This window comes from Myotis brandtii, unplaced genomic scaffold (genome assembly GCF_000412655.1).
Source record: "Myotis brandtii unplaced genomic scaffold, ASM41265v1 scaffold182, whole genome shotgun sequence".
Classification (NCBI taxonomy): domain Eukaryota; kingdom Metazoa; phylum Chordata; class Mammalia; order Chiroptera; family Vespertilionidae; genus Myotis; species Myotis brandtii.
The window spans coordinates 3,646,548-3,666,179 of NW_005356751.1; the positions used below are offsets into that span (position 1 = coordinate 3,646,548).

Genomic DNA, 19,632 nt, shown 5'->3' on the forward strand with positions numbered 1-19,632 from the left:
TGTGAGGAGCCAATGGCTGCCTAGGAGGCAGAGCTTTTAACGCTGACTGGCATAGAAACCGACCAATCAGAACCAAATCTGGGTGAACTGTGAGGAGCCAATGGCTGCCTAGGAGGTGGAGCTTTTGACACTGACTGGCATAGAAACCGACCAATCAAAACCAAATTGGCCAGCAGAAGAGGGCAGTTGGAGGCAAGATCAGGCCTGCAGGGGAGGGCAGTTGGGGGTGAGATCAGGCTGGCAAGGGAGGGCAGTTGGAGCGATCAGGCCAGAAGAGGAGGGTAGCTGGGGGTGATAACAGGCCAGCAGGGGAGGGCAGTTGGGGGCAATCAGGCTGGCAGGGGAGCAGTTAGGTGTTAATCAGGCCAGCAGGAGAGTGGTTAGGGGGTGATCAGGCTGGTAGACAGAAGCAGTTAGGGACAATCAGGCAGGCAGGCAGGCAAGCGGTTAGAAGCCAGCAGTCCCAGATTGTGAGAGGGATGTCCTGTGGGATCGGGCCTAAACCAGCAGTCAGACATCCCCCAAGGGGTCCCAGATTGGAGATGGTGCAGGCTGGGCGAGGGACACCCCACTCGCAGTGCACGAATCTCATTAAAATATAATGCAAAGTTAAAATATAAGACACATAGTAAAAGTGCATTAAGCACAAAATAAAGCTCAATAATTTGTCACAAAGAGGACACCCAGCCCTGACCAGTTTGGCTCGGTGGATAGAGTGTCGGCCTGCGGACTGAAGGGTCCCAGGTTCAATTCCAGTCAAGGGCACGTACCTTGGTTGCGGGCACATCCCCAGTGGGGAGTGTGCCGGGGGCAGCTGATCGATGTTTCTCTCTCATTGATGTTTCTAACTCTCTATCCCTCTCCCTTCCTCTCTGTAAAAAATCAATAAAATATATTTAAAAAAAAAAAAAGAGGACACCCATGTAACCCACCATCTAGGTCAAGAAATAAGTACTGCCAGCCCCCAAGAAAGTCCCTTTCATGTCCCCTCCTAATCATTCCCCTTCCCTAATCCCAAAGGTAGCGATTATACTGAATTCTACTTCTAATTTGCTAGGAGTTTTTGTTTGTTTGTTTTTTGTCATGAAGAAATGTTAAATTTTGTAAAATGCTTTTCTTTATCTACCAAGATACCATATGCTTTATTCTATTAATATGGTAAATTACATTGATTTCAATTGATAAACCAACCTTTAATTCTTGAAATAAACTCAATTTGGCTATGATGTATCATTCTATTATATTATTGGATTAAATTTGCTAATAATGTTGTTTAGAATTTTTTGCATCTAGGTTCATGAAAAAGATTGACAGTAATCCTCTTTTCTTATAATGTCCTTGGGTCAGATTTGGTATCAAGGTTTGATATCAACACTTGGTTTGGAAGTAAGGTTATACTAGCCTCATAAAAGGAGTTGGGAACTGTTCTCTCTGTTCATATTCTTTGGAAGAATTTATATATGCTATGTTTGTGTGACATTTCTATTTTTGTTATAATTCATTCTCCCTGACTAAATTGTAAGTTCATTAAACCAAAGACTATCCACAGGGTTTTCTGCCCCCTAAACATCCAACCCTTTGCTTTGGATGTGGTAGAATTTGAAAAAAATAATCATTATATTAACAATTATTTTTTGAGAATAAAATCGGTCAACCCATAAAAAAACATTCAATTCATATGAGTAAGCATATACATGAAATTCACTTCCACCTATTTTGGACATCAGGAAGATCACAGAATGTTAGGGCTGGACTCATCTGCAGTGTGCTCCCTATGCCGACAATACTGACCACACTACCCCACAGGTAACAGCATCACTGAGTGGGAAAAGCACCTATTTTGAATCAAATCTCTGAGCTGGAATCCAGATAGCTCCATTCACAAGTGGTTTGTCTTTGGTCATATTATATAAATTCTCTCAACCTCACTACTTCCCTCTGCAAAACTGAAATAATAAAACTTGCCTTATAAAGCTACCATGAGGTTCAAGATGATGTGTATATAACATCTAAGCACTATAGTAATGGGCGGGGGGAGGTGGAAGGCATCTTTTACTCTGACATAAACTCTAACACATCTTTAAAGTCATATTTTTCAGTAGTAAGCTCCAAGTCTTCGTCTCCAGAACTTCAATGCCTTAAACAGTTTCCATTAGTTAACCTTTTCCTTCTGAGTCACTTCTTCTCTATACAATACAGTTTGTTTCCTTACTTTAAAAACTTCGTACCATTACAAAAACTTTCCTGACTACTAACCTATTTTCCCATCTTACTTATTTTTCTTGCTAAATTCTTCCCATAAACATTTCCAAAATCTCCCATCATGAAGGTCAGGGAACTATAAATATTCAGCAAATGTAACTGTTTTGCTCTGTGAATTTCAAGAAACAGCTAGCTTCTCTTACACTTAGTTTAAAAAGAGAAATTGAGACACAGGGAGTTTTATACAAGTTACAGAGTAAATTGTCACAAATGGGGGCAAGGTTTAGAGCCTTTCATTGTCCTAATTACTCTATCAAATATTAGTCTGGGTACCTCTTCCTCAAGATGGTTGCCATCACCTCTATGAAACATAAATGCATGAAAATAAATGACAAATCCCTCTGAATTTAGTAAGGAGGTTATTTGTCCTATTTCCATCTTTTCATTATTTTCACTGCATACAATGAATGTAGTAGTAAGGGCAATGCAGATATGTAGTATGCTTGATATCACCTACATTGTTCCATTATATTGGATAATGTTTAACTTATTGCTGGGTGCCAATAAAAGTTTGGAGGCCTGGAAACACAGTGACGTAATAATGATAAGGATCTAAGGATCACAAAGAAAGTTCAGAACACAATCAGGCATGAATTTGCAGCAATAGTGGTTTCATTTGAAACCATTTGGAAACAGTGACCCATATTCCTCCAATCTGCTGCTCCTTAATTAGTCTTTTTGCTTTAGTTTATGCTAAAGGCAAACATGTATTTAGCCTAGGAAAGGAAATGGAAAAAAAAAAACAGAGGTGACCCAAACAAATCTCTGCAAAGTAAAGCTTCTAACCTGCAATCAAATAGCTTAGTCACATCATCCAAGTGAACCCAAATTACTCAAAATCATTAAATGAATGATTCAGTCTCTAATCCTACTCCCAGAAAAAAATGTAACCAGAGATACAAACACCATCCCACAGAACTGAAAGAAACTTCGTTCTTTTTTTTTATAGATAAAACTACTATATGTGAATGATTTTATATTGAGATATTAACAATATCAACTTAAATTTTCAAGCATTTTAAACACAGGCCACCCAGTGCTAACCCTAAGCACTCCTGGTTTTTGTACCAGTGAGCACATGGCTTCAGTCCATGTTCGACACTTAATTAAGAGATTCTTTTCAAAGATTGTAGTCTGGATTTACCATCTTCTTAGAGGCCATGCTGCAGTTCATTAGCAGCCAACATCTGGCTGGAATGCTTTAAACTACCATTTTCCTTAATCATTATATAGATGAGGTTTTTGTTATTCTAAGCAAACTCAAACAATGTTCTTGTATAGACTTCCAACGTAGTAATTAGTGACAGTGCAAATTGTTTTCTGATTTTCCTTATCCCATGTAGCCAACTGCTATTAAAAGATTCAAATCATAGTTTAAACTTTGTATAATTGTGAGATTCTTTTCATTTTATAATGTTGGTCATGCCTTTACTTTTTTAAGCGCAAGGTCTCATTCTGAAGGCCAAGAAATATTTAACTTAAAAGTAGCTATATGCAAAGAAAAAAATGTAGCCTTAAACTTTCTCAAGGAAACAGCCCTTATAAACTCGGGAAAATGAAAACTTGAACACATTTGGCACAAAACTTTGAACATTCCACTTACTCTGCTTCTGAACCTCAAAGGTCACTTCCACAGTATGGATTTCAAACTTCAAAAACACTTCTCTGAAAAGAGTATCAACCCTAGTCTATACAACTAATTTGCCCCCTGAAATTTAGTTAACTAAATCTGTTCAGGGACTTAAGCAAGTAGAAAACATCCCTGTAGTCAAATAAGGTTTTAAAAGGAATTTCATGAGGCTGCATAAGAATTTTTAGGCCTCGGCTGACACATATTTATAAGTCTGGCTCAGAGAACTGTTATAAGACACTTATGGGCTCGCTCTGCCTGAAATGCCCTTGGGCCTCTCCCAGGACTTTGTTTCGAGACACAGCCTTCACTTCCTTCAAATATTTTTTAGGACTCACTACTTACTTAAAATATTCCCTGTTTAACTTCACCACAAAGCCATTCTTAAAACACTGTTCCCCTTTTACATATAAAATATTTCATACCTTGGATGAGATAGATGCCCAACAAATAGGTCTTCTGTTACTATTACACTATGTGTGTTAAGTTTCATAATGGCATTAACCATTCCTTTTATTTTCTTCTCTCTCTCTCTTTCTCTCTCTCTTTCTCTCTTTCTCTCTCTCCCTTTCTTTCTTTCTTTCCTTCCCTTCCTCCCTCCCTCACTCCCTCTGTTCTCCTTCCTTCCTTCCTTCCTTCCTTCCTTCCTTCCTCTCTCTCTCTCCCCTTCCTTCTCTTCCTCCCTCCCTCCCTCCCTCCCTCTGTTCTCTTTCCTTCCTTCCTTCCTTCCTTCCTTCCTTCCTTCCTCCCTCCCTTTCTCTCTCTCTCTCTCTCTCTCTCTCTCTTTCTTCTATTCCCTCCCATTCCAGGATTGGGTACAATGTGGTACTCCCAGCTGAAAGAACTCAAATCAGTATAAATCACATCTTGCTGTCCTCAGCTCACAGCCCTCCAAAGGCCTCCTGTTACAGTTGGAATGAAATGCAAGTAAGACCCTCCACAAGGTGGCCTCTGACCACCACTCTCAGCTCACCTCCCACCACTCTGCTCTCTCCCCCACTCACCAGCCCCAGGACCTACACAGGCCTCTGCTATTTTCCCTTAGGACAGTGGTTCTCAACCTTCTGGCCCTTTAAATACAGTTCTTCATGTTGTGACCCAACCATAAAATTATTTTCGTTGCTACTTCATAACTGTAATTTTGCTACTGTTATGAATCGTAATGTAAATATCTGATATGCAGGATGGTCTTAGGTGACCCCTGTGAAAGGGTCATTCGACCGCCAAAGGGGTCGCGACCCACAGGTTGAGAACCGCTGCCTTAGGGCTTTTGCACTGGCTGTTCCTTCTGCCTCCCTTCTCTGCTCACTCCCTCAGGTCTCTGTTCAAATGCCTCCTCTTTAGAGAGGATTTCCTAACTCCTAACTAAAATAGCAGCTCCCCTTACTACAGCCTACTTTTCCTCATAGCCCTAGCTGATATTATACTATATAATTATTTGGATAGCTATTCATTATCACTACAAGCACCAGCATGTAAGTTCCATGAAAGCAGGGTCTTCACCAATTTATTCTCAGCTGTATCCTCGCTGCCTGCTACAATGCCTGGCTCATAGAAGGTTTCCAGTAAATGTCCGTGAATAGCTGCTTCCAAGACTTAGGAAATGTATACTATAGCTGAAAAGCATCTTCTCTGGGACACAAATCCAGTGTTATTCCTGTTAGGCCAAGCTTCCGAATAATGAACAGTATTCTTTATACCTAATTCTGAGCTTCCCCAGCTTCTCAGTGGACTGCAACCCTCAAGGAAAAGTTTTATGCCCAATCCATATTCTGGGTTACTCGGAGTCACAAGAATTACTCTTTTTTTCTTTTTTTAATATATTTTTATTTATTTCAGAGAGGAAGGGAGAGGGAGAGAGAGATAGAAAAATTAATGATGAGACTGAATCATTGATCGGCTGCCTCCTGCACACCCTACACTGGGGATCAAACCCGCAACCCGGGCATGTGCCCTGACCAGGAATCAAACCGTGACCTCCTGGTTCACAGGTTACCACTCAACCACTGAGCCACGCCAGATAGGCACTTATTTTGTTTTTTATCCTCACCCCAGGATAAGTTTCATTGGAGAGAGAGAGAGAGAGAGAGAGAGAGAAAGAGAGAGAGAGAGAGAAGTGAGAAAGAAACACTGATGGGCTGCCTCCTGCATGCACTCAGACCAGGTATCAAACCTACAATCTTTTCATTTTTGGTGTATAGAACAATGATCCAACCAACCAAGCCACCTGGCCTGGGCACAAGAATTATATTTATGAAAAAATGCCAAAGATACCCACACATACAATACTATCCTACTCCACTGCTCCCTGCTGGTCATTTCAGCCTTCATCAACTAAGGTAATAAGAGATTTTTTCCTCCTTACACTTCAATATGAGGGATACAACTCAGCTGTACATTCTTCTACTGTACCCCCCAATTCTCCAAAGTGGATCTTCTGACCATCACTTGCTCAGTCCATCATCTCATGAATTCAAAATCAACACTTCAGCCCACCCCAGCAGAGAAAAGATTTTGTAGGGAGAAGTCAACCGAACACACTTTATTATCTAGGGCAGTGGTTCTCAACCTTGGCTGCACATTAGAATCACCTGGGAATCTTTTTAAAATCCTAATTTCTGGGCCTCATCCTCCGGAAATTCTGTTTCTTTGTTATGAATGCTGTGGTCCCACCCCATAACAAAGAAACAGAATTTCCGGAGGATGAGGCCCAGAAATAAAAATTTTAAAAAGATTCCCAGGTGATTCTAATGTGCAGCCAAGGTTGAGAATCACTGATCTAGGGCTTGCCTTTGGAGTTGTAAACTATCTCCCAAGCAAGGCAGCTGTCTCTAATCTAAGATCCTTAAGAGGAACTTGGTCTCCAAGGACAACCCTAAGAACACAAAGAAACTGGGCACAAGTGTAGAGCAACCTGAATCCTGAGCTGATAAAGTGCAGGTATACCTTACAGAATGTCTCACCAACTAACGTTTTCCAGATAGAGCACCTCCTGGGTTTTGATACTCAGACTTCATAGATTGTATGTATCTCTCAACGTAAGGTGTTTATGTAAGAAAAAATATATAGTTACATACCAATCCCTAAATACAACACTGTTAGCAAAATAGTATGCAAAATACTGGAACACCAGGTGTTGACAGAGAAGACATACAGAGTATTACTATGTAAAGTAACTTCTTGTTAACCACCATATTAATTGTTTGATGTTCAAGAAGGCTGTTTTAAGTCTTTTTCATTGTATTTCCGAGTTACTTATATAGAGGAATTTTTACTGTGTTTTTGTAACATTGTAGAAAATTAGTTAGTGGAGTTGAGTAATGCATTATAATTTCTCCTACTTAAAATAATAATAGGCCCCGCCTGTGCAGACCTCTGGTTTTTGGAATGGACTGCTGCCATTAACTGGAAGATGCCTGCATTTTCTTGGATTCTTTCACCCAAAACCCATCAACAAGCCTCTCCCTAGGCCTTTCTGATCTGGTCACAGTCCAGCAGCTCATCTGTTCTCAATCTCTAACTTTGACTCATTGAATCCCTTCTCCCTTCTTCATCTTCCAGCTCCCCCAACTACACTAGTTTGGGTCATCCCTTGCCCCTCTTACCTTTCATTCCATTAACCACTTCCCTCTATCCTTCTCTTTATTTTCAATTAATTTTTACTTTCACTGAAGGAATTTATGCACGTAATCTAAGAGATCAAACAAGCTAAAAGGATTATGATAACAAAAGCAGTCCCTAGTCTCACCCTCTCATCCCCACTCCCAGTGCTGTGCCCAGAGTCACTGTCAACACTTGGCTCTGGCTTTAAGTGATTAAGTCCCAGTTACGCGCTACCTCCTGATTATTCCATTTTAAAGTTTATCTACCACCTTCCTATTATGGTAAATGAGGATTCTAGCTCACTTACACCAACTTCCCTTACCCCCAATCTTTCCTCAACAAATTTATGCCAAAATTTTGGTTAAATCCATATTCAATGCATTCATTATTAAGATACTGTTTGCTTATGAGCCAAATAATGAAAAATAATTTATTTCCTTTCTGGAATATTTTTTCTTTTTCCTATATTTAATAACTTCCTAATTTCTTCATTTAATTTGTTTTATGTGTATGTCCAGAAGCCTTCCCAGACCCTAAGACAACTCGGTAATATCACTCTCAATCCATTTTTCCATGTGGTCAAACAGATCAGATTTATCAGTGTGTTTTTCCTGATAAGATTTATCAATTTCACTTGTTCCCTCCCTCTTCTGGTTCTAATCTGTACTGAGAGTTTTCTAACTGCTAGATGTCATGGGTATAAGTTATGTTGGGATTTCCCTTCACTAATGTTCAAAAACTACCCAGTTTCTCTCTCCTACATCGGATTCCCCATTTCCCAGTTCCCATGTCATCTTCTTTCTTGGTCTACTCCCCAGTTTTTGCATGGATTACATCCTGTAGACTTTTAGACTTTGCAAGTTTGAGAATATTTTATTCCATCCTTATACTTTATCAATTCACTTATTATAAGCTAAATTCATATTTTGAAGATATTACTCTGTTGCCTTGCATCTTCTAAAGTTGTTTTTGATAAGTTAATTTTCATTCCTGATCCTTTGATTGTTACATTTCCCTTCTTTTCTCTTGCTCTCTCAATCAGCTTTGATGTGAGCTCTATTAACATTCAAGTTTCAAAATTCCCAGATGGTATACTTTGGTTTGGTGTGTGTGTGTGTGTGCGTGTGTGTGTGTGTGTGTGTGTGTGTGTGTATTTCTTTTTAAAAATTTTTTATTGAGGTATCATTTGGGGATTTTTTTCATTTATTATGCTGAGCATCTAGTGAACATCTTTCAATATGAGAATTCATGTTTTTACTTAGAAATATTTGTTGTTGTTTAAAGTTTTACATATGTCTCCTTTTTCCCTGATTGACACCCCCCACCACCACCACTCCCACCCCGAGGGCAAGCCCCCACTGCCCCAGTGTCTGTGTCCTTGGTTATGCCAATATGCATGCATACAAGTCCTTTGGTTGATCTTTAACCTCCCCCTGCCTTCTCTCTGAGATTGGACCATCTGTTCAGTGCTACTTTGTCTCTGGATTTATTTCTGTTCATCAGTTTATGTTGATCATTATATTCCACATATGAGTGAGATCATGTGATATTTATCTTTCCCTGACTGGCTTATTTTGCTTAGCATAATGCTCTCCAGTTCCATCCATGCTGTTGCAAATGGTAAAAGTTCCTTCTTTTTTATAGCAGCATAGTATTCCATTTGTAGATGTACCACAGTTTTTTAATCCACTCATCTGCTGATGAGCACTTAGGCTGTTTCCAAATCTTAGCTATTGTAAATTATGTTGCTATGAACATAGGGGTGCATATATCCCTATGTTTCTGGTTTCTTGGGATATAGTACTAGAAGTGGGATTACTGGGTCAAATGGGAGTTCCATTTTTAACTTTTTGAGGGAACTCCATACTGTTTTCCACAGTGGCTACACCAGTCTGCATTCCCACCAGCAGTGCAGGAGGGTTCCTTTTTCTCCACATCCTCGCCAGGACTTGTCATTTGTTGATTTTGGAGAAATATTTTTTTTAATTATTTTCTAGTGATAGTATTCTCTATTCCACCTTACTAGTCAGATATCAAATTTCTGGAATTGATTTATAAATTTTCCTATCTTTCTCTTATGGCCAGCTCTTTTTATTTCCTATTTCAACAGAGAGTTCTTGCAATCCTTTTACAGAACATGTTGTTTTAGCTATCATATTTTTAATGCCCAAAAGTGCTTTCTTATTGTTTGTTCATCTTTTTAAAATAACATTCTATTCTTTCTAGAACATTCTCTTTTATCTCTGAGGACATCGAGGCTTCTTTGAAGCATTCTTCAGCTTTCAGCATTGTCCCTGTTTTCTCTGTTTGTTTGCTTCATGTTGGAGGCTTTCTTCCAAAGTCTAATTATCTCTTAATGTTCTATCATATTTAATAGTGAGTCACTAAAAAGCTGATTAGAAACTTTTCAAATGGGCTTCTAACAGGGTCTTAGAGTAGCAGGAGAGTTTTTGTGGGAGGAGGTCACCAAATGTCATTTTGTCTCCAGGATGGCTGTTTCCTCTCAGAAGGATCGTCCAGTATTCCTGGTGGGTTGGTAAGGCGGCCAGTGTGCCAGAGCTGACCAGAGGAAGGGAGTTGGGAATGAATGTCACTGTTGAGATGCAGAACATCCTATAATCCCCTGATTTTCAATTCTGTTCTCCTCCTGCCTTTGTTTATACAGTACTTAGAGCCCCCATGTTATTTCTCCAGAGACTCCTGCAAACGTGGAGGGAAATGGTCTCCTTCCTTAACCAGTGGGCTCTGAGGGTCTAATGGATCCTCAGAAAGACTTTCAAATAAATTCCCACCTGCCTTTTCTGGTACTGGTGCCTCTAATTCCTAAGCCTTTCCAGAGGGCTATGAGCAAGCCCTCCCTCCATAAGCACTTGGCTCTGACCTTTCTCCAGTCTGCTAAGTCATGTACCATCCTTCACCTACTTTCCATCTTTGTGTCTTGTGAGTTAGGGTTATTTATGTCTCTTTGATTACATCAAAGATGGAACTTGTGCCTTCTTTTCTTATCTCCCTACTGTTTGGGGATGATTATTTGAGAAAAGAAGAATAAATGAGTGATGGAAAAAGAAAGAGTCTTCATTCTGTCATCTTGAAACCTCTAGCCTTTTCTATTTCATAGGTCTTTTATCACACCATACTCTTCTCTCAGTTCCATTCTGACTCATAGTTTCTGTCTTCCAGATTTTCTGGGTGACTTAGACATCATTATACAGGTTTCAGACATAAGACATTTAGTGTATTAATGAATTAACAAGTTCCACATGGGATATATAAGTAGGGCTACCTTTTTGTTGCAGTACTTATTGTCTTCAATTGTATAGGGCATACTGTTTTCCATAGTGCCTGCACCAATTTACATTCCCACCAACAGTGCACAATGGTTCCCTTTTCTCCACATCCTTGCCAACACTTGTTATTTCTTATCATTTTGATAATAACCATTTTAACAGGTCTGATGTTTTGGTTTGCATTTTCCACATGATTAGTAATGATGAGCATCTTTTCATGTGTCTATTAACCACTTGTATGTCTCCTTTGGAAAAATATCTATTCAAATACTTTGCCCATTTTTTTAATTGGATTGTTTGGGTTTTTGTCTCCTTTACTATACAGAAGCTTTTTAATTTGATGTAACCCCATTTGTTTATTTTTTGTTTTGTTGCTGTTGCTTTTGATGTCAAATTTTAAAAAATCATCACCAAGACCATGTCAAGGAACTTACCACCAATGTTTTTTTCTAGGACTTTTATCATTTCAGGTCTTATAAGTGGTTAATTCATTTTGAGTTCCTTTTTATGTATGGTGTAAGATAGGGGTCCTGTTTCATTCTTTGGCATGTGGCTATCCTGTTTTCCCAACATCATTTATTGAAGAGACTGTCCTTTCTCATTGCATATTCTTGGCTTCTTTGTCATAAATTAATTAATCATATACGTGTGGGCTCATTTTTAGACTCTCTATTCCATTCCATTGATCTACGTGTCTGTTTTTATGCCAAAATATTTGCTATTTTTTTACTTTGAAAGCACAGGGACATCCAGATTTAATTCCAAAAGTTCAAGTTTTCTTTATCTTCTTTTCCCTTAGATATTCACACCATTGAAGGGCCAGAAAATAATGCCCCCCAAAAAAAGTTTCACCAATCCTTCCATTAAAAAAAGAAATTAATTCCTTGACCTCAAGCCATCACAGATACCAGGTTATCTCTTTTTCCATAGCCAGACTTTTTTACTTCTCATAGACCCTTCAACCTCTTCTTATTTTAAACTGCTTTTTCCAAAGTTTTATTCAACTTCTTTCATGCTAAATCTACTGGCTACTTCTTATCTTTGTCCCACCCTCTCAGCAGCATCTGACACCACTGCCACTCCTTCCATGAAATATTCTCTTCCTTGTTTTTGCAGTTGCCTCGCTTTCTAGTGTTCCTCCCATCCGTCTGGTGACTACTCACTCTCTTCAGTGGACATCTCTTCCTCTGCCATCCCTCACATGTGTGTGCCTGTCAGAATCTGTCATACTCTTCCTCACCTTTCTACCTGCACTGTTCCCTGGATATTCTCCTCTACTCTCATGGCTTCAAAATTAATTACATCCTAATGACTCTCAAATGGACCACCTCAAGTCCAGATCTCCCTTCAGAGGTATTGTTTGTAACTAAATTTTAAATAACTCCATCAGTATGTCCACAGATTCCTCATACTCAACATTTCTGCTTTCCCCTACACCTAGTTTTCCATCTCTATTACTTATTCCCATGATTCACATCCAGTCAGAGACCTGAATATGATCCTTGACTCTTTGTGTCCCCAGTCCTCACACCCAATCAATAATCAAGTCCTATTGATTCTGTCTGAGATGGAACTTAAATTTACCAGTTTATTCTCCTCATTTTCACTGCCACTTCATTAAACCAAATTATCTCCCTACTGCTAATACTGTTGCCCTCAAATCTAGATTTTATAATAGAGCCAGGGTGATAATTCTAAAATATGATTATGTTACCCTCCTTCCTAAAAATTTGCAATGGTTTTTTTTACACTGCTATCAGGATAAAGCCCAAATTATTCAACATGGTTTACAAGCAGCTAGTCTTCTACCCTATCATCCAAATTACTCTGTTTCATTTAGATTAGGTTTATTTTAGTTCTTCCAATAAGCCATGATCACTCTACCCTATATATTTCCACATGATGTGGCCTCTACCTGATACATGCCTATCTGATATTATCAGTGTTCTCATGCTATCGGTACTTCTTGACTAACATCTACAAATCCTTTTGTCTCAGTTTAGCTGTCCTATGCTCTCTAAATCTGGGTTAGATTTGCTGCCATAGCATAGCACTTATCCATTTATCACACTCTATAATAGTTGCCTGTGTACTTGTCTCTGTTCCCCTTTTGGATCATAAGCACTGTGAGGGTTAAAACTACCTAGGATATCTTCAATGCTTTTAACATTACCTGGCACAAAGGAACCACTAAATAAATAATGGTTAAATTAAGACAGTTTTTACATATGGACTTTCATTCCCTTGCTTTCTCTCCTCTCAAACAAACAAACAATAACCAGCAAATCATCCTTCCCTCCAAATAAGCCATTGCTTACAAAGGGCTAATTAATGTATAATTACATATAACAGGTGAGGAAAATGCTATGAGGCTTTGCTTTCTCCTTCATTTCTCTCTTTTCTGTTATACATATAAAATTTTCAAACTGGAAGTTTAGATAGCCTTAAAAAAGACTAAGCATGTAGATGTCTTTTCTCTTGATCTGCCTGATGCCCAATCTGTGTTCCCAAACCATTTATAAACTTGGAAGTGTATGTATATGGAATAAAAAGAACATATGATAACATTTGATTGAAACCAGAACTCAAAGCATTAATTAAAGCTGAGCACACCTGCTCTGAACTGCAAAGATGGAGATTTATGTGAACTTGTAAAGTTAAGGCTTTCTGACCTCCTGTAGGATTTATGTTTCCTCTAAATAAGCACTTCCTCTTTGTGATGCAATATTTTTTTTAAGTTTATATCAGTGACTAACCTGCTGGCATAAACAGATATGCTGTTCAGTTCCTTTATTGCCTGGTTTTACCCACTGCTTGTCAAATATTTAAAGTTTCGGGTGAAAATAAGCAGGTCCAACCATGAGGCCTAGAATTTCTTGTTCTAAACTTGTTAATGAGGTGATCTAAAAGATATCCATGCATTCAAACTCCACACTGTAGATTAACAGCATTTCAATATAGTTATTCGCAGATATACTCACTGCTTGGAAGGTGTCAGCTACCTTAGAGTGGTTTATCACAAGCAGGACCTGTTAAGTTACAATTCGTGCATGTATAGTCTGTTAAGTAAGACAAAGTTTTCCAATCGAAGGAAGACATTCTAATGTTCAGATTTGGATACTAATATCTTTAGAAAAAGAGGTTTCTGTGAGGTTACCTTGGATAGGTTCATTCCCAGAACTGTGAGTGTCACTAAGCCAGCACAACAGACCAACGCACTGGAGCTGGAGAGGCCAGAACTTGGAGGGATGGTCCCATCCACCAGGCAATTCATCCCCGCCAGGTCACTAAGACCAAAGTGTTCCTAAGGATAGAAGAAAAGACAGCATTAGTCACTTTGGTGTTGGATTCAAGGAGTAGCAAAGTGTTATTTTACTCCGCAGGGAGCAAAAGTCTATCAATGGACTTATTATGCTATTTATAGAAACTACTTGTGCAATTCAGTTGCATCTATGACATTTTATGTAAGGGTATGGTAATATGAGGATTACTTTTTACTCTGTTCAACAAAATGCTACTGATCCATTTCCTAAAATTGCCTTAAATTCTCTCTTTCTTGGACATTAATTGATTTGAACAAATATGGAAAAATATTGAACAGTTATAATTAAACTTCTCAAGTAGCAAGAAATGAAATGCACAATTATTAGCAAGATAGATTAAATCGCTATATAGTACATCCCAACACTCTGAGATTGTAAAACTCTAACATCAAGCAGTAGCTTATTTCTATGGAGTGTCTTTCTTCAGCAGGGCCTCTGAAGAAAAAGGGCTCCAAACTTTCAGTTCCGTTTTCCTATGGAAAAACGTAGGCTCCAAAATATTAAGAGACTTTCCCAAGATCATGGGTAGGAAACTAGGAGTAGGACCCAGGTCTCCAGTTTCTGGATGAGAACGTCTCCATTGCAATCAGAAATCTGAGCCAGCACACTGTCACTGTGATTTAATGTAAGTCAGCTATATGAGGAAATCCAGATTTTTACTAGAGTTTATAGATACAATTTAGCCATATGGTAGCTCTCAAGACAGCTAAATTAGAATTCAGCCACAAATAAGAGTACAAACTCTAAACAAAGCAGGGAAACTCTATTTCTCTAATCTGAAGATCGAAAGCTCTAGGTTACTTAGATGAATATGTAGGATGACACTTGGGATGCTATCACATATAACCTTTGTGGTTTAAGATTAAAAATAAATTCACTCACACAGATTGTCGCTCAGTGGTTGAGCGTCGACCTATTAACCAGGAGGTCATGGTTAGATTCCCGGTCAGGGCACATGTCCGGGTTGCAGGCTTGGTCCCAGTGTGGGGTGTACAGGAGGTAGCTGATCAATGATTCTCTCTCATCATTGATGTTTCATTGATGTTTTCTCTCTCTCCCTCTCCCTTCCTCTCTGAAATCAATAAAAATATTTTTAAAAAGTAAATAAATTCAAGGCTGCTTCCTCATCAAGAAAAGTACCACTGTTTGCAAATTACTCAAATGGCTCAAGACCAAAGTACAAAATACTATCATATTATGTAAGTATGCATTTCATCATACATATTATTCTATGGAGAAATTTCAATAAACTGTTAGAATAACCAAAGTAACAACAAAACTCTACCAAAAAAAAAAAGAAGACTGGTTTGATTTTTTTGTCCTTTTTTTCCTAAACCGGCAAAATTCATGCACCACAAAAGAAGAGATTCAGTTGGATGTATACTTCTCTTCTTGATTTCAAGTCATCTAAAAATTTCCTTTCCAGAAATACAGATTATAAACTGAAACACTGCTGCTGCCAATGCCCTTTTATACAGAGCATCAAGACAGCTTGTTTTTTTTAAAAAATCCTTGTTGAATGCTATATATTTAACCATAAACTGATTCACAAGGTGTCATGAATGTGAATCATACTTACAAATTTATCATGCAATGTTTAAATTAAAACTTATAACAGATTCAGAAATGCAAATGGCTTTTGCCAAATTCTGTAATAGCTCTGTCCCAAAAGGATAACATGTTCGATTTAATATAAACAGATTATCCTCTGGACCTTTCTAGTATTTGAATTGGAAGGTCTCTGAACAGGCTAACTTGAAATTACTTTTCTGTCAAAAATTCATTGCACAAACCTGCTTTTGCACATAAGTTATTAAACCAAAAGGGATGGCTTTGGGACCTGGAATTCTCAAAAGCAACACAAAACAACATGCATTATTTAGGTTACCTTACCCATATGCTACAAAAGGCATGCTGCTATAAGGAAGATCAAATTGCATTTGCCAGGTAAAAGCTTCCAAATACTGTAATTCCCAATAACATATATGACAAGTCAAATCATTTGAAGATTTAAAACCTTCCAATAACTTTTCTCATAAATTTTTACCATGTATCTGGGGGAAGGAAGGAAGGATGGAAGGAACAAAGGAACGAAGGAAAGGAGAAACTCCAAGACCAGAACCTCCATAATTAAAGACTACACATAAGAAATAAATGCAACGTATTTCTCTAACAGATAGGCCACTGAGCATTAGGCCACTCATGACAAAGTTTCAGATCAGACTGCCAGACAGTAAGGAACACAAGCTCTCTAAAACATGGATTTTAATAACAAATTAAATTGATTTAGCAAATCGATTTTCTTTTTGTCCTTTACACTTTTTTAATTAGGAGAAAGGAAATATTTTATTTTCTCATTCTTGTACATGACATTAGAGATGTTCAAAGTAATTATTCAAAGTTTCTAGGAAAATACTTATTCTTTTTTAAATTTTTATTATTTTTTTAATCAGAGAGGAAGGGAGGAGAAGAGAGAGATAGAAACATCAATGATGAGAGAATCACTGATCGGCTCTGCCTCCTGCACACCCCCCACTGGGGATTGAGCCTGCAACCCAGGCATGTGCCCTGGACCGGAATCGAACCCAGGACCTTTCAGTCCGCAGGCTGATGCTCTATCCACTGAGCCAATAAATTTCACTACATTTTTTGTAAGCCCACCTGATAATAATATTAGTTACCATTTATTGAATGTCTACTACACATCAAGCATTGTGTAATCCAGTGGTTCTCAACCTTCTGGCCCTTTAAATACAGTTCCTCATGTTGTGACCCAACCATAAAATTATTTTTGTTGCGACTTCATAACTGTAATGTTGCTACTGTTATGAATCGTAATGTAAATATCTGATATGCAGGATGGTCTTAGGCGATCCCTGTGAAAGGGTCGTTCGACCGCCAAAGGGGTCGTGATCCACAGGTTGAGAACCGCTGGTGTAATCCTTGCAACCACCCTGTTGAGATAGCAGTGACATCATTTTATAGATAACAGATCTGAGACTTAAGAGGTTAAATTAATGCAGCTGGAACAAAATGTGAATAATATTACTAGAATGTATCCTTCAAAAGAAAATTTAGAGGGGAAATTTAAAAACCAGAAAGATGTCAGATGTACCTGACTTGTGAACAGCCACTACTGCCCCTATGAACACCACCCAGAAAAAGTCATATCTACCCCGTCCCCTGAAATACATAAATTAGCAAAATAGAACAGAAAGATCAGTTAGTATTAAAAGGAGACAAAAATGATAGAGTAAATAAAATAAATCTTGATACAATAAGCATCACAGTCTCAAATGTTAGTAGGTGCCTTACAAACCAATTTACCTGAATTCCTTTAAATCCACATAGGAAATAGTTGTGCCACAGAGGCTTGGTTTTGTCAATCTGAATGTTGTTAGTGCCAGTACTGAAGTCCCTGCAAAAACAAGACACCGTAACTGTCAGGCCAGGTCTTGTGCTGCAAAATCAACGGCTGACTGCTGCCATCTTGTGCCCAGGCAGTGACACTGAAATCTCATCTTCCATTTATTTTCAATATATGCACTTCACCACCTACCCCAAAACAACAAACATCTCCAGCCGTTAAGAGTTAAGAGAAGTTATAGTGACCTTAATAACTAAACTACTTCCAACTGACCCTTCTTATTTCCTGAAACAGAGAGGAACAATATGCTTTAGCATAATCTATACCACTTTTTATTTCATGATGGTCCTCGTTATGCTAGTGTAAACCTTGTCCTTTGGCCCTGCTGTTTGGCGTATTGATAACTGGAATGGAAGTGCTCAAAGCCTTCTTTCCTCACACTCTCTGCCACCCACAGAATTTTACCATATGCACAGTTTAAGGGGAAAAATTAATAAATAAAACAAATGATGATTCTGATGATCATAACTCGAATAAAATAAGATGCCATAAATCTACACTGGTATAAATTAACAAATGAATAGCTACATGAAGGAGAAGGGAAAGCACTTCCTTAGAGTCAAACGCCAACTAATTAGATGTGAAAAATGATGGAAATTTTTCAAAATCACCATTTGGCAAATTCCATGATAACTGTTTCAGGAAAGAATCAATGGATGCTAAAGTTACTGAGTAAAAACTTGATGAGAAAAAAGATACTTATATACACTCCAGGTATTTCCCCACCAGATATTATTTCAAGGAAAAAAATTGTAAATTTATAGTAAAGAAATCTGGCAGGTATCACCTAACCATCACCAATGAAGGGACATTGTATGCCTCCTTGATATGATGCATGAGGACATATCCGTTAACGTGTAGGAGTTCTTGGTATTACTTTTGTGACTTCTTTGTAAATCAAAAATTATTTCAAAATGAAAAATTAATAGGCTTCTAAATCAGCCAAAGGACAAAATATGTGAAATGGGAGAGGGGGTAGGGATCAATTTAAAAGTGAGAAAATAAGCAACATTCCCCACACTGACTGAGTACTCTTCACATAATTTACTAAATACCTATTATGTGCCAGTCACTGTAGTGCATACCTTGCATACATTTTCTTTACTCAATAACATGAATACATCATCTCCTAAGGAAAATATTTAATGACCACTTAAGTGTGCAAGGTATTCGAAGAAAACAAAGGAAAAAGGAAAGCGCTTATCTTTTAAATATTAGTAATCTAGTCAATGAACACAAGTCATGATCATATACCACTATCATGTGATGGTATGTATCATGGGGTGGGATAGAAGCCAAGAGGGCATCATTTCTATAGTCAGCATCATGGGTTGGAGAGAGGAGGCATTCTGGAGGCTCAGAGAGGTTTAATGACTTCAAAACACCTACAGACTCCAGATCACAAGCTTTATCGTCACCCACAGAAGTAAAAATATATTGGGAAGAATGATGTCAGCATCATGGTAAGTAAGATGCTGACATCTTTGTCTCTCCTCTTCAGTCTATAACTAGTGGGACATGAATAACTCAGGAAATATTCCTCTGCTCAAGGCATTAGATGTCTGAGAGATCCACGCACTGCACATCTGAGGTGGCAGATTAGAATGCATAGGGCAGGCAGAACTCAGGAACAGTAGGGATGGTGCTCTGGCCCCTGACTCCTGGGTGGCAGCTAAGCCCACAGCCCTAGTGAGCACAGTAGCAGCGATGGAAACCAAGCTGCAACTCCAACTGCACCATGGCCTGGAAGGGGGTCGGGGAATAGGGAGGAAAAGGAGAGCAGCAGTGGCCATGGCATCAGCCCCTGGGACTCTGGCTCCAGCCCTTGGCTGCAGCGGTGCTGCCTCACTGGAGAGCTTAGTAGCAGCAGCTGAGGCAGCACAGGAGTCTCTGACCTCCTGGCCACAGACAAGTCAACAGCAACAGAGAACCAGGTAGCACCCCAGCCACCCCCCAACCCCTTCCATCCCTGCACCACAAGGTATTGCCGATACCCAAATGACCCCAGAAGCAATGGGGGTACACACCATCCCTGTGATCCTGGCAGCGACACCCATGCAACTACAGCGACAATGCCTGCAGCAAGGCACCAGTGACTCC

General features: G+C 38.8%; 1 protein-coding gene across 3 annotated transcripts in view; it reads right to left on the reverse strand.

Annotated features, from left to right (window-relative positions):
• Positions 1-19,632, reverse strand: part of GALK2 (galactokinase 2) — a 132,505-nt gene that overhangs the window by 81,781 nt on the left and 31,092 nt on the right. For all 3 annotated transcript variants that reach the window (XM_005863960.2, XM_005863959.2, XM_014537824.1), the window contains exons 4-5: positions 17,433-17,523; positions 13,940-14,086 (exon numbers count right to left, since the gene is read on the reverse strand). In XM_005863960.2, the coding sequence (XP_005864022.1) occupies positions 13,940-14,086; positions 17,433-17,523 (238 nt within the window). The remainder of the gene's footprint in view (positions 1-13,939; positions 14,087-17,432; positions 17,524-19,632) is intronic.